Here is a 16,957-nt window from a genome sequence, read left to right as displayed (position 1 = left end):
AATGAGTTATGGACATTATTTAGATATTACTGTTATATATTTGTTACCCCACAATATACGAATAATTATTATCCTCCCATACTCTCAGACTGTACAAAAGAAAGATTTTTGAATGTTTCTGAATTGCAAGTCTGCAGTATGAGAGGGAGCTAAGTCAAAAGGTAACAGTATTACGTCAGCCAGTGGCAGCCAGTAACACGTCGTGACTGACGGTGGAGGTGAAAAAAGTATCAAGTCTGTTCCAGCAAGGGAGCAGGCTAGCAGTCGCGATTGAGCTGTGAAGCATATATAAGCTACTCTCTACTGTTGCGAATATCTCACACTTATAGTTAATGATAAGGATAATCCCTTCGCTGAGTTTTATAAATTAGGGAGCTATAAGCAGCAGAGGGACCCACTTGCAGTATCGGGAATATGCCCCATGCCAAGTGCATGAGGAAAAGTCTGTGTTGGAATGAATCTACGATCAATGAGCGCCAATATCACCGAATATAAGTGATTGCAAGTTGAGGTAGGAGGATAAACCATCCGTGGTAGAGCTCGTGCTGTGTGAGACCGACGACCACATAGTAAAATTCTCCATCACGAAATTTGTAGCTATATAGAAGGACTGCCGCACTTGCTTGTTCAGGGAAGCTATAGAAACACACGAACATGATCATAGCTTCAACAAGAAAGACAAAGCCCTCAAGGTGAGCAGATCCTGGATTCCCATTGCAACGAACAACACTTGCAGGTAACAAGGGGAGAACCGTAGCGGTAATGACCATGGAAATGCCACTGGAAGTTGGCACACGCTCGAGTCTAGTCTACCACCAGCAGTGGGTGAAGCTTTGCCAATGCCAGCCACTCGTGCTGGCGAAACGTCAGGAAAATCATCAAACAAACGTCGGCCGAAGAATCCGAGAAAGAAGTCAACAGGCAGTTTATTAACTATAATCAGCGAACTGCTTTTTATGCGGGCTTCTGCATGGTAAACATAGTGAATGGAAACATGAGAGTTTTTAACAGTGTAAATAAAAGAAAGTTATCGGATGCATATTGCATGAATAATATGAACGATATTTCAGTAAAGATTTTTATTAAAACATTTTGTGGTATATTTGCGATATCCTGGAAGCTTTTGCTACCGAATCCCCCATAGAAAAGATCGAAGAACGCAAACAGCTGACACTAATCATAAAACGCCTAATGACATTTATTGTTCTGGTGACAAGCCGCACGATGCAAAAATGTTCGAAAATGAAGCCGTTAAATCTGCGCATGTTGGGCAAAGAGGAAAATTTGGGAAACAAAGGGCAAAGTTACCAACTTAGAAAATGGAATAACTGATCACATGAAAAGATACCTTTCGTACTAGGGTCATAAAGTAGGAAGAGATCGACAAGGGAATATATATGTTTAGTGAAATCTGTAGTTGAAGTGTATCGACTTTTCAAAAATCGGAATGAAAGTAGTGGATTTCGGAGTGCCGGATATAATACATGCAGATTTACTTTCACAAGAAAAATTGTTATAGGTTTTAAGATGGTTTGTACTGACACATGTAAAGTGTGTGATTCATGGACATCCAAACAACAGGATGTAATACATCTCGGTACTGGCCTTCTTCAAACTCGAACCGCAACTACTCATAGTCTTCTGTGCCAGTATAGAGCTGAATACCGCAAAGAAAAATCAGCCTTTACATTAATAAATACTGTTTTGCAGAAAGCTTTTCCACTACCCGAGATACCTACTGAAGTTGTGTAGTATTAAGTTGTGTAGTATTTGAGGCAACTTGGAGTGTACAACTTCCGTAACCACATATACAACAATGAAAGTGCTATTATGTGTAGGTCTCCAGACAAAATGGCTTCAAGAGGTGCTTCAGAAAACACACTTATTTGTTTCGATGTCTAAGTGTCCCAGAAAACACAATGAAAAAAACAAAATTGTGTTTGTTTTCCGATTCCTGTTGTCGTGGTCTTCAGTCCAGAGACTGGTTTGACGCAGATGTCCATGCTACTCTATCCTGTGCAAGCTTCTTCATCTCCAATCAACTACTGCAAGATACATCCTTCTGAATCTGCTTAGTGCACTGATCTCTTAGTCTTCCTCTACGATTTTTACCCTCCGAGCTGCCCTCCAGTACTAAACTGGTGATCCGTTGATGCCTCAGAACATGTCCTACCAACCGATCTCTTCTACTAGTCAAGTTGTGCCACAAATCCCTTTTCTCCACAATTCTGTTCAGTACCTCCACATTAGTTACGTGATTTACCCATCTAATCTTCAGCATTCTTCTGTAGCACCACATTTCGAAAGCTTCTATTCTCTTCTTGTCTAAACCATTTATCGTCCATGTTTAACTTCCATACATGGCTATACTCCATACAAATATTTCTAGAAAAGGCCTACTGACACTTAAATCTATCATATACTCGATGTTGACAAATTTCTCTTTTTCGGAAACGCTTTCGTTGTCATTGTTAGTCCACATTTTATATCCTCTCTGCTTCGACCATCATCAGTTATTTACTACTTTAAGTGTCTCATTTACTAGTCTAATTCCCACAACATCACCTGATTTAATTTGACTACATTCCCTTCTCCTCGTTTTGCCTTTGTTGATGTTCATCTTGTGTCCTTTCAAGACACTGTCCATTCCGTTCAACTGCTCTTGCAGGTCCATGCTGTCTCCGACAAAATAACAATGTCATCGACAAACCTCAAAGTTTTTATTTCTTCTCCATGGATTTTAATTCCTACTCCGAATTTATCTTTTGGTTCCTGTACTGCTTGCTCAATATACAGATTGAATAACGTCGGGGATAAGCTAAAAACCTGTCTAACTCCCTTCCCAACCACTTCTTCCCTTTCATGCTCCTCGACTCTTATAACTGCCATCTGGTTTCTGCACAAATTGTGAATAGCCTTTCGCTCCCTGTATTTTACCCCTACCACCCTCAGAATTTGAAGTAGAGTATTCCAGTCAACGTTGTCAAAAGCTTTCCCTAAGTCTACAAATGCTGGAAACGTATGTTTGCCTTTCTTTAATCTATGTTCTAAGCAAATTCGTAGGGTTAGTATTGCCTCATGTTTTCCAAAATTTCTGCGGAATCCAAACTGGTCTTTCTACCAGATTCTCTATTCGTGTGTAAAGAATTCATCTGAGTATTTTGGAACCGTAACTTATTAAACAGATAGTTCGGTAGTTTTCGCACCCGTCAACACCAGCTTTTTTGGGATTGGAATTATTATATTCTTCTTGAAGTACGAGGGTATTTCACCTTCCTCATACATCTTACTCACCAGATGGTAGAGTTTTGTCAGGTGTGGCTCTCCCAAGGCTATCAGTAGTTCTAATAGAATGTTGTCTACTCCTGGGGCCTTGTTTCGACTTGGGTCTTTCAGTGCTCTGTCAAACGCTTCAGGCAGTATCATATCTACCATTCCATCTTCATCCACGTCCTCTTCAATTTCCGTAATACTGCCCTCAAGTACATCGTCCTTGTACAGACCCTCTATATACTCCTTCCATCTTTCTGCTTTCCCTTCCTTGCTTAGAACTGGTTTTCCACATGAGCTCTTGATGTTCAAACACGTGGTTCCCTTTTCTCCAAAGGTATCTTTTATTTTTCCTGTAGGCAGTATCTATCTTAACCTTAGTGATATATGCCTCTACATCCTTACATTTGTCCTCTAGCCATCCCTGCTTAGCCATTGCTATTTTGCACTTCCTGCCGATCTCATTTTTGAGACCTTTGTATTCCTTTTTGCCTGCTTTATGTACTGCATTTTTATATTTTCTCCTTTCATCAATTAAATTCAATATCTCTTGCGTTACCCACGGATTTTTACAAGTCCTCGTCTTTTTACCTCTGCTGCCTTCAGTATTTCAACCCTCAAAGTTACCTATTCTTCTTCTACTGTATTTCTTCCATCCGTTTTTGTCAAACGTTCCCTAATGCTGTCTCAGAGACTCTCTACAACTTCTGGTTCTATCAGTTTATCCAGGTCCCACCTCCTTAAATTTCCACCTTTTTGCAGTTTCTTCAGTTTTCATTTACAATCCAAAATTAATAGATTGTGGCCAGAGTCCACACCTGCTCCTGGAAATGTCTTGCAATTTAAATCCTGGTTCTTAAATCTCTGTCTGAAACCTTTCAGTGTCTCCAGGCCTGTTCCACGTATATAACCTTCTTTCATGATTCTTAAACCAAGTGTTAGCTATAATTCAGTTATTCTCTGCGCAAAATTCTACCAGGTGGCTTCCTCTTTCATTCCTTACCCCTATTCCATATTCAACTTCTACTCTTCCTTCTCCTCCTTTTCCTACTATCGAATTATAGTCCCCCATGACTATTAAATTTTCGTCTCCCTTCATTATCTGAATAATTTCTTTTATCTCATCTAGGGTCGCACGTTCGAATCCTGTCTCGGGCATGGATGTGTGTGATGTCTTTAGGTTGGTTAGGTTTAAGTAGTTCTAAGGTCTAAGGGACTGATGACCTCAGAAGTTAAGTCCCATAGTGCTCAGAGCCATTTTCTGTCTTGGTTACAATAATGCGTTCACTACGCTGTTCGTAGTAGCTTACCCGCGCTGCTATTTTTTAATTCATTATTAAACCTACTCCTGCATTACCATTATTTGATTGTGTATTTATAGTCCTCTATTCAACTGACCGGAAGCCTTGTTCCTTCCGTCACCGAATTTCACAAAATTTGTGTCATGTAGATGGTGACTAAGACGCCTGGCGTTATACAATTAAAAAACTATACTACTCTCCAATGAATTTTTCGTAAGAAATTGTGGTTTTGACCAAAATAACTGGACGACTGCGGAGACACAGTATAGCAACTAATTTCAGTCGGATCACAACTTATTCACACTTAGAAAACGTGGAGTTTTTATATCCTGGTGGCAGAAAGATTTCTGCTGCAAAAGACAAGGACTTGATGTCTCTTCTTCTTTACATCCCTGAAAACCGTCATGCTGTGCGCTGTGCTCTTCGACCAGACACTCAAAATGCAAAGAGCTGGGAGGAGGAGGATACAGATGGATTTCGATACAGACGGAAGCTTAGAGTTGCCGTAACTGGAACCCCAGACACTATCCTTAAATGCAACAAAAATTTCGTATTAAAGTAAATACGAATTCAACTGCATTTGTAAAGAAGTAATTGATGAAAATGAGACTGCTGTAGAAGTAACCCATTTTTTACATTTCTTTTTCAGATATGGAGATTTGGAATTGAACGTTTCCGGATAAAAAATATGTATTGGAAGACGATTTTAATTTTCCCATATTCTTTGGGCTGTAATTGACTGGTTATGAACCAAAAAGATGATTGTTAATGTGCTCACTTTCAAACTAAAGGGGCAAACGCAAAACTCGAAATATATAAGTTCCACAGATGTGTGGATTAGGTCTGTCTCGCATTCTAGCACTCATTTACGATTCTAGTTTCAAACTCGGTTAATTCACGACATGCTGCCATTTGCAGGTGGCGCAGTTGTACGATTTAGGGAAACATTCCAAAGGACTGTCCATTAAATTCGTCCTTATTCAGATCTACGAGTCTCGGGAATGGCCCACTTTCAGTGTATCTATAAAAGATATGGTTCATGATTCTCGTGTCGTGACACAAAAATCGCGTACTGTGCTTAACTTTGCACGGGACGGTCACCAGAGTTCATCGTCTCTTGATGCATGGCTAGAAGACACTCCAGCACGCAGCTGTCTATAGTAACGACATATGTCAAAGCCTTGTAACAGGTGTCTAAAACTGAACTCCATCCGAACAGGCCTTAGAAGGCCCAACGTGACCGACCGGCCGCCGTGTCATTGTATGTGGATATGGAGGGGTATATGGTCAGCACACCGCTCTCCCGGCCATATGTCATTTTATTAGACCTGCTACTTCTCAATCAAGCAGCTCCTCAGTTGCCTCACAAATGCTGAGTGCACCCCGCTTGCCAAGAGCGCTCGGCAGACCGGATGGTCACCCATCCAAGTGCTGGCCAAGCCCAACAGCGCTTAACTTCGGTGATCTGACGGGAACCGGTGTTCCCACTGCGTCAAGGCCGTTGGCTGTAGCAGGTATCCAGCGGTTAAAATGATATTTACGTTAAACACTATTTTTTAGACACTCGTGGTTCGTACTAACATCAGCAAAACGTCTGTAATACCTAAAAAAAGTGCTGAAATATTACGTGGTAGAATCCGAAGGTACTCACTCGTCGATATCCAGTATTACTAAGAAATGAAATGAAGTCCTCGGCATAGTGTGGTAGAAATATTGATACAGTTTAAGACTAAAATGCATCTCCTTTCGTCAGTTGAAATATTTAATTCTTTAATTACAAGTATGGTAGCACGGCAATTATTACTTAGCATTTCATTTTCACAGGGCCGTTTATCGGGAGGCAGATATTTACCTGCTCGATGACCCCCTTTCTGCTGTCGACACACATGTCGGGAAACATCTCTTTGACGAATGCATTAACTCTTATTTAAGTGGGAAGACAAGAATTTTGGTCACTCACCAGTTGCAGTACCTCCAGGGGGCAGACAACATTGTGATACTGAATAAGGTGCGTTGATCTCCTTTTACACTCTAACGGCAGCTGCTCGTTGCTCTATTTACGACAAAAAAGTTTTGCTTCACAGGGGATCGTCGAGCATCAAGGAAATTTTGAAGAGATTCTCCAGAGTGGCGTCAGCTTTTCCAAACTGATGTCAAGTGTGGAAGAGGAAGTCGAAACAGAAGAATTCAGTATTGATCGACAAAGGAGTACCAGGAAGTCTATTCAGGTAACTCTACTAATTTGCAAAATTTGAAACAATTTTCTGGTATTACATACTTCCTCAAAAATACTACTCTCTCTTACAGGACGAACAAAGCAACTTAAGACGTTCAAAACGTGTTGGATCTCAAAGAGCCTATGCAAATATGTTCGACCGGCAGATATCTACGTTGTCGGAAGTGGTAAGTACTGGCATTATAGGCACAACATGATTATGAATCACTTACTTCCGTTTATTTTCTGCTCGGAGATGTCAACTGTGAAATCTGGGAAAATTCTCAAGATTTTGCTTTTCATGAAAGCTATACTGAGAAAGTTTAAAGCATCTAAGGTTAAATCTGCATCTAATTTATGTCCTTGAGATGTTAGGATACGGGGGCACTAAAGGACCCACTGAAACCTAGCGATTGAAGAATGAACTCTAATGATGGGGCTGTTCAGGCGTTTACGCTACTGACATCGACTTACTTCTAATATAGGGAACAGTGCTTTGAACAAACTAACGGAGCGAATATGGATAGTACATCGTCACCAGTGACGGCGAACCTATTTATGGAACGGATACAAACTTCTTGATGCAATAATTTACCAAGGGCCATATGAATTGTAGGCCACCAAGAGCTGTTGCAGGACGATTGATTCACGGATCCAGTTATATGGCTCCTTCCGTGTATAGCGATTTTACGACTATGACGAGTGGGGCCTGCAGATGGCATCAATGTAATGCCGAAACTGGTAGCACATAGAAGTTCATAAAATAAAATAAATTTCTACAATACATACGGCTGTTGGTAAATTACTGCATCAAGAAGTTCACGCCAGCCGTCGTCCCACGATCCATAATGGATCAACGAAGATTAGGATACAAATTTAGTCGTTCATTCCATCATGTAGATGACACATGCTAATCACCAAGTGTAAAGGGAGGAACAGTTCCCTGGGAGATTAAGTACTTCTGGGAACACATGACGGGTTTGGCGAGGTAAAATGTGGGAATTTTGTGCCAACAAGACACAAGAAACCAGTGACATACCTGAAATGACAAGTTATTAGGTTTCATCAGGTTTCCAATCTGCAATGGAAACGGTTGCGGACAGAACCTTGACGTGTAACGTCCAAACTATTGCTAGCATAGAATCATTTAGCAAGTCTAGGTGTATCGATGTTATGCTTAGGTCAGCCACCTTACCAACGACTGTAAAATTTCTTTTGACCTAATTGTTTGGTAGTACATTACTAGAATTACCAAGCAGTGGACTTCGCCATAAAAGGTGGACACTAGGATGCAAATTCTTGATTACCTTGAATAACATGAATTGTTATTGATACTGATGAGAAATTGTAATAATACATAAATGGTAAGCCCTTTCACTTTGCAAAATCTCAGTTACGATGCTTTAAACCTTATAAAGCCGCACAAACACGGGTCCAAATTTTATACTTCAGTGTGTGAAGCAACAATGGGTACAACTAGCTGGGCAAAGTCCGTCCCTTCTCCCAAGACGGACTCTGCTAAACGCTCGTTAGAACAACTCTATCTGAAGCGGATGTGTGATAAGAAATTCCAGTTCTGATGCTTAAAACATCGTCTGTACATTATTGATCATTCAGTTCCTCTATTACTTAATAATATATTGTTATGTAGATGGACATTTTACTTTCGTCCTTAGTATAGTAAGCATATGTATCAGTCTAACCTGCCACGCATTATCACTCAACAGTATGAAGCGTCAAACGCACACTGAATAAAAAATGCATTCTCCGTGAAGAAAAGACCTTAGCCCATGAGTCCATTATTCTTATCAAATCGCTAACTCGATTCTTAATACGTATACTCGTTTTACTTATGAAGACTACGTAGTGAACTGTGAGATTCTATATATCAAGTGATATAGAGATTTTTATTTGTTTACGAGAACTTTTGAAAATACGAGGATATGCTGAAAACTAATTCTTCCGAATTTTTTATGTGAAAACTCTCAAATCTTTTTAAATGGAGCAAACGTTATTAACATTCTTCACATTTAGTCTACATGTCTACATATTTGATTTTCAACATAGTCATGCTGGAGACGGACGCATCTCCCTCAACGTGAGACCTACTTGTTCATGTCGTCACTGTAGAATGTTTGTCTTTGTTGACGCAGACACAAACTCAGCCCTGCTTGCACCGCTTCATACTATCAACGTGAAATCCTCGAAAATGTTCCTCAACTTCTGAAAACAGATGAAAATTAGATGAGTCGAAATCGGGACTGTACGGAGAACGATCAGTGTCAGTGAACCCAAGGCCTCGGACTGTTGCAGATGTCGCAGCGCTGGTATGTGGTGTAACGTTGTCATGCTGAAGGGGACGAATTCTTCGTATCAAAATTGATTACTCGATTACTCTTCACTGCTTCTCACGCACCGACATAGGTTACGCACCGCCGTGTTACACACTACAATTCGGAGCCCTCTAGCATCAGAGGCCTGCAAATATGTACACATGAAGAAAAAAAGTGTAGAATGTTTATAACGTTTTTCGTTTTTAAAAAGCCTTAAGAGTTTTTACATAAATAATTCAGAGGCATTGCCTTTCAGCACGCCCTCGTATCAGCACGATAAAACATCTTCTCATTACAAATTACACTCCTGCTAATTAACTACTAACCCTTGCCGGTCATTGTACCAGGCGTGGAAACAAAATTGTATTAGCACTGAACTCGGATGTTAGCATAGAGGGGAAATGAACACCCTTCCCAGAATACGATCTAATAATTACATCTCTGACTCGTATATAAAAAACACACAACGGTCCGCGTTAAGAAATAAGGCAAATCTACTGTTTAGCGCAAACTAATATACAAGGCAAAATACTAGGTTTTTGAAGTTACCATTTTATTTACACATTACCGTTTCGGCAAAATTCACGTGACTAGCTTTTGTTCCACAACTCTTTTAAGAAGCAAGTAAATAATATGTCTTCTTTACAAAGTCAGTGATACACTATTTGCGCTTCGTTTAATATTTTTTGTTTTTTCCTAAAGTCAGTATTTAAAATTCTTACTTCGTTTGACCCAGTACGTATTACATACTCTTTACTCGTAATAGGAAGTGGTCTTATGCTATTCTTCTCATTTATGTTAATGTGTCTTTCATAATTTTTACGCAAAACAAGCTACTCACCAATAGATGTGTAAGCCACCTCTGTACTATTTATTTTTCTTTATACTGAAATTATTCTCAGTATAGATTGCTAATATACTTTACCAACTAACTGGCACCCCGTTAGTTGAAAACGGAAACTATACTATTTCCTTATTATTTCTTCTATAATATTTTATCCTTTGTCTTTTCAGCATCGAAACTTAATTGAACTTGGAATTTTATTATTTGGAAAAACATTGTAAATCGGAAGCTTTGGATTTAACTTTCTCGCATACTCAACATCCCTATTTCTTTCCGTCAGAGTACAATCTTTCGTCGCTGTGCTCGTGTATCCGTGTACCCCAGATAAAAAAAAATTAACCAAGATCTAAAAAATGTAGCGACCACCCTTTAGCCCTACATTTAACGTAGGCAATCAATATCTCTTTCTCGTCAAGCGGTGGCTTCTGACTATCTTTCTATCCTACTAACATTCGGACACTTGCCATATATTTTCTGCTAAGTAGCTAATAACACTGAACGTAGCTTGTTTTAATGACTCCTTCCGTATCCAAAGAAAATAATAAGGGCTTAAAATCCTGTCACTCTTTAGGGCTTTTTACGGTTCACTATGAATGTATAGTTCCATAACAGAAGTACACAGTGTAGACTTTTAACATCGAACGCGAATGACTCGTCTCTCTACGCAATCGATGCGGTTTCCACACAACCAATCTCTGCAATCCATTCAGGAAGTACTCTTCTCCATGAGAAATTTTGGGCCAGACCGCTATTCCAATGCATCAGAACACCGATTACTAATCCCACTAATAAAATCTACAATTAACAGATGATTCGCTAACATACAGCAATCTCTCCAACGAAATCCAGTTGGATTCAACTGTTTATTTACGCCCTGCAATTACTAATGTACTGTACAAGATCCCGTCGATTCGTGTTTGAACCCAAACAACGAAACCTACAGCTCTTAACCTCGGCTGATCCCTGCAGAACTGGCGCGGAATATCTCTATCGCCAGGACTATCACTGGAAGTTCAGCACTGTCGCTCACTTACCCCTTTGAACCGCCAAGTTCAATCATGGTCAGATAATCTGTCTCCGACATGATCCAAGCCGTTCCCGACCAAAACTATATTGACTCTTAAAACCACGTAAAGCCATTGAGAAATCATTAAGAACGAATAAGCGAACAGCGTTATAATCACTTTTAAGAATTAGTAAATTGAAGCTGTAGGCCGTTGAAACTTCGAACAGAGCAAGCTGCGGGTTAATATGATCTTTGCCACACAGGATGCTGCTTGGCTGAAACTCTCATCACAACAGAATTAGTAACCTTCTTTCTCACCTCGCGCTCACTGTATCATTACAGATACAATAACTTAAAATATAACAAAATATTTTACAATAACAACATTATTAACCATGCATCGTTCTGTAGATTATTCTGTAATGAATTCACGTGACGAGTTTACGCTTAACGGCTACCACAAAATTTTTGCACGTTACGTAATACCAATAACCAGTCATAGAGTCACCCCATGAATAATTATTTAGCCATGACTGGAATTGACACGGTAAACAAATTTCATTTAAAACTTGCAAATTATGTCAGGAATACACAAACCCTATTTACTCTACAATAGTACATATGGTTGAACACGAAATTATTTTTCTGAATTCATTCTTTATTGTGCCGTAAATAGTTACACACAAGCACCCTCGTCTTCCAATGCAATCTTCTATTGTAGATGTTGCCATCACAGTAAATCATTGGACTTCACGTAACAGCAGCACCCATGGAGAAACAGATTTTATATAAATTTCTTAATTTTAAACCAGGTTTTGGGAGCCTTATACACCTAAATATATAAGTTTCTCTCAGCTACTAGATTTTTGCTTCTTTGTTATTTCTCAGTGAGTTTAGAGACCAGCGATCCCATTCTGAAATACTGTTTGTGAAACACCCTCTGACTGTACGACATAATACAAATTAACAGCACACTAGCTTAGGAAAATTACTTCATATTCACTTCCAAGCGGCTAAAAAGCTGTCATCATATGAAGGTTGGTTTGAGCAACATATGGTGTGATTTCTTAGGCTTGGTCCTATTGAGCCCCTGTCTTCCTCTGCTATGGACAAATAAACCTCCTTTAAAATACAGAAAGGGTTCCGTAAAAACTTGTTTTTCGAGAATGACTGCTGAAAATTAGTCTCTCTTTCGCGCTAGTCAACGTAGTTTAGGAAAAAGGAGAAGTGATTCTGTTTTCTAGTAAAATAAAAATGTCTCCTTCATTTAAGAACCAATATATAGTCTTTTTTAGAAAAGACGACATTTCTCGCCAACAGAGTATTAATTTATTGTCCCTCGTCAGCCAAATTCAGAACAAATGCTGGTTTCAACTGGCCCTACTAAAATGTTTCACATTAGTGCATTACATGCCAATGAAATTTTACTACCACTGTGTAAGGAAAGACGACATTAAGAAAGACATAATGCCCATATAAGGAGTTTCAACACACGAAGCCTTTTACATATGTCACAGACGATTATACAGCAAAGAAAGAAAAATAGGCGGCTAAATTCACACTGTTATGAAGCATGGTGGACGATAAAACAATATTTCCTCTTCCACCCCCTTTCATTAACAGAAGTTTCCCCCTTAGGACACGTGAAATTTCTCTTAAATAAAAAGGATATGTAATGTATGTAGTATGATTTAATTAAAATTTTTGCGCATCGGGATACGAATATCCATCTCTCGTTGGAGTTATTCTTTCATTTGACTCATCTAGTGGCGGCCTAAGCATTGCTTCGAAAATGAAATCTACCACAGTTTACGAATACTGACGAAAAATAAAGCAGTTTCTCTCATTTCTTATAAGGATCCATAAATCCCGCTGCTTTTTCGTTTTTGCCTCGAGTTGTATTCTTGCGCTGAGACAAGTTCCATCAAACTCGAACAACTAGGAGGCAATAGACTAGCTGTTTACTACACAAGTGTTTCTTCTGTCCGCCAGAAGACAATCGCGGCTGATATCGTGCGCAGCCTCTCACAAAAACGTCAAAATATTTGCAGCTGTAGAAGGAATGTATATATACGTAAGTGCATCGATTTAAGTCGGTCATACTTTAAGGCACCCACTTCAAGTTGAATCTATTTCGTAAGTACAGATATCTGCAGTGTTAGTGTTATTTCTGTGCGCAGCATATCGTATATGCTGGTGGAGCTTATGTGAAATTCCTCTTTCGCTACCACTGAGTTGATGGAGTAAGCTGAAACTTTTCGCATCTAGTACAGCTGTTCAAAGCAAGGAAACAATCGTACACTAATACATCACGCCAAACAGTTCTCTATAAATGGAAGCAGTTTCCCTTTGTTCAGACTGCAAACATCCGAAAGTGTATATTTGAGAGTGTAAACCACGAATTGCAGAGAAATAAGGTGGAGTCGCCATTGAGGCACACAATTATTTTCTGATCTTCTTATTGCTAAATCTGTGTCCTCAGACAGAGAGGTCGATAGGCTGCTATACGTGCTGCCGAATACTTTCACCTGCAGTCGATAAGAGACGCCTATAAGCAGTAACATGGACCGGTCCTCTGACGTCATGCAGGAAATAAAATAGGATGCCTTGCCAGCATGAACTCCGCATCGCTACCTCGCTGACGCTGTGCATATATGACCGAAGTGCTTACTGGATTTCACCTCGACAGCTCTCTGGCCTGCGAATATTCGGATGCTGATGGACTTGTGTGGATATGGTCTATATGAATTCTTCTCTTGGTATGTGTCTACCACCATACGATAGCACGGAAATGTTTGTGAACTGTCAAGTGATAATTTTGTACCAGTCTTGTGTAACAAAGAGTGTTTATTGCACCTTAACAGACGCAGTTATAGCGACGAGGACTCGAACTTACCGTGAGTGATGGGACAACAGACTAAATTCAGTGATCATGGATCCAAAATTCATTAAACTATAGCGGTAACAGATGCATCTTCAAATTCAACAGTAGGCACAACAGGAACAGACACAAAAGCAACAACTGTAACTTTAATTGCAAGCGAATGTGCAAATTACGGAAGAGTGTTAACTTGCACTACTGCAGCTCATCAAGCAAGAACAGCAGCCTTAATCACCATTCGCACTATTTTATTCAGAATGGGATTCATACTGCAGAGGTCTGAAGTTCCACTTCCAGGCAGTAGCACAACTGACACTGCTAAATAGTGTTTTTTTCTGCAGTCTGCTACCCCGCCAAACAAAAAATGTCTTTTCTACAGAAGTTACATCCTCTCATTAAACTTCAGGATTCGTAATGGGAAGAAATCCATAGTTTGGAAAACACTACAAGCAGAAAACGCATTTCGTAGCAGCTAGGCTCATATTTACACATGCTGCGGCATGGTCGCGAATTGAACAATGACTCGAATATAAAATGAATTTCCTTTAATTCACGTCTATGGTCACAAATTTTCTGTCATCAGACTACCGGCTTCGGTCTATAATGACCATCTTCAGACTTGCTTTATAAAAACATGTCCTAATATGCTGGAACCATAGTGACATAGTCAAATGCTAAACACAAAATCAGCGCCAGCATCAGGGTGAAGCGAAATTCGAGCACGGGCTTCGCAGAGCGACACGTCGCATGTCAGCGATAAAAAAATGTCTCTCAAAATTTCGTCTGGCGAGTACATCCGGCAGAAAAAGGACTTCAAAGAGTGGCAATCTGGCAACATTGTAAACACATGTATGGTGACTACCTCTGTCAGCAGGTGTCGGTTGTTGGTGCAGCGTATAAAGTTTTTGGTTAGCATGCAGGAGGTCGAGGGTTCGATACTGGATTGGGGCGCATTTTTTTTTTTATTTGCGAATTTCATTCTGACATTTTATTCTTTAATATACACCATTTCTTAGGTTACGAATATCCTAAATTTACATTTTGTAACGCTGAACATAACAACTACGTAGTTAGACAAATAAGAAATAGACGGTTGAAACAAATGACCTGTCATAGGGCAGAATAACTACAAAAACAATATCAGTTTCGAAATGCTAAAGATAACAGCACAGTGCAATAACACAACATCTACTTGTCATTTATACTACATGTAATATGAGCGCTCAGACGTCGCACATTAGCAGCCAGTGACAATAATAATGTCCATATTAATGACCGCATGACCTTCACAACAGAATACGTTGTCCTCAGAACAACAGATGCTCAAAGTGATCTCCCTCCACGTCCAAACATTGCGCAGCTCGCCGCATCGTACAACTCTGGTCCTTCGCACCGAAGGTGCATCCACAGTAACCAGAGCAGCATGAACACAAGCTACCAATTCTTCCACATTCGTCGGCGGAGTAGAGTGCATGTGCTCTTTCAGGAAGAAATCCAGGGTATTTAGGTGAGGTGAAAGTGGTGGCCATACAACTGGCCCTCCACTTCCGAACCATTTCCCTGGAAATGTTCTGTCTAAATACTGTCGCACATTAATTCTAGAGTGCTGAGGTGCACCATCACGTTGGAACCATATCCTCTGCCGAACATATAGTGGAAAATCTTCCAGCGCTTCAAGCAGATACTTGGAGAGGAATGCATGATACCTTCATGCAGTCAAACGGTCGGGCAACATGTAGGGCCCAACCACCTGTCGCCCAGTATTCCGGCCCAGACGTTGATACCAAAGCGAACTCGGTATCCATGGTCGTGGGTGATGTGTCGGCTAACCTCCCATCAGTGTTGCGCATTGTGCGTGTTGAAGACACCCTCACGAGTGAATGCTGATCCATCTGACAAAATTACGGTGTTCACAAAGTCATCTTTGGCTTCCTGTTGTTGTTGGAACCACTCACAGAATTGCATTCTCTGATGGCGATATGCAGGATGCAGGTGTTGCTTGAAAGCATAATGATAGGGGTGCAGCCCATCCTCGTGCAGCATGTTAACGACCGTGCTTTGCAAGACACTTCGCTGAGGTTCTTGGAGTATGACCTCCAGAATAGCTGCCTCAGTAGCTGGGGTACAGCGAGTCCGTGGACTGCCTCTGTCTTGCGGGAGACAACCTGACTCCCGAAGGCGCAGCTCCAGATGACAAAAAACATTTTTTCTGGATGGCGTCGACAAGGATATCTAGCAGCATATTCACGAGCGGCAACACCAGCCCGGTTATCAGAGGCACCAAGGACTAGAAGCATATCCAAATATACATCGTTTGCCTATGCCATATGTTGCCACACTGATTTAGAGATTTACAATGAGAAAATTCGATACGTGTACGCATGTACAGTCTTATACATAAAAACTGACCGCCGGCCGGCCAACACAAAGTCCGAGTCGTTCACTTAAGGTGGCCAGTAAAACCGACCGCCCCTGACAACGCTAAGTCATCTGCACAATCTGGCAACAATGTAAGATGTGGAAGTGTCAGGAGGACGTGTTGCCTACTTCCCACATGTTGTCGTGTTGTGTGAGCCCGTGGTCTAGCGGTAATGGTCGTGCATTGTAACTTACAGTCGCTTGTTCGTGTCCGACTGTATCGCTCGCTTTTTTAACCACATTTCGGCCATCCTCCAAAGTTATGAGTATGACTGAACATCGAAGATAATTCGCTTCACTTTCTACCCACAAGTAATAACAAATACTTCCAGAAACAATTCCGCAGGACAGCTCTTGGGTGCGTCGCGATCAGAACAGCTTACGCTCGAGCATTTCCTCACGCTGCAGCGGCTACCGGCCACCGGCCACCGGCCACCGACCAGACGCCACCCGCCGCCTGGAATCCGGCGCCTCCCGGGTGAACGCGGCGCGACGCTGTCAGTGTATGTATCAACTGTCATTTTCGAATTTGAAGTTTTAGTTGTCACCTTGCAGTTAAGCGTTGTAAAAATAGGTCGCAAGTGGATAGAGGTGTCAAATCTGCAACAAAATATCTACTTTTGGTATAATAGAGGGGTGAATGCAGAGGATGCAGCTCGAAAGATTTGAACTGTGTGTAGCGCGAGTGC

The 16,957-nt window shown here is 40.7% G+C and overlaps 1 protein-coding gene across 1 annotated transcript in view; it reads left to right on the top strand.

Annotated features, from left to right (window-relative positions):
- LOC124594008 (ATP-binding cassette sub-family C member 4-like) overlaps positions 1-16,957 on the top strand; it is a 181,029-nt gene that overhangs the window by 71,157 nt on the left and 92,915 nt on the right. The window contains exons 11-13 of the mRNA XM_047132360.1: positions 6,396-6,579; positions 6,656-6,799; positions 6,879-6,974. Coding sequence (XP_046988316.1) covers positions 6,396-6,579; positions 6,656-6,799; positions 6,879-6,974 — 424 coding nt within the window. The remainder of the gene's footprint in view (positions 1-6,395; positions 6,580-6,655; positions 6,800-6,878; positions 6,975-16,957) is intronic.

This window comes from Schistocerca americana, chromosome 2 (genome assembly GCF_021461395.2).
Source record: "Schistocerca americana isolate TAMUIC-IGC-003095 chromosome 2, iqSchAmer2.1, whole genome shotgun sequence".
NCBI lineage: Eukaryota > Metazoa > Arthropoda > Insecta > Orthoptera > Acrididae > Schistocerca > Schistocerca americana.
This window is presented reverse-complemented; position numbering and strand designations above follow the sequence as displayed.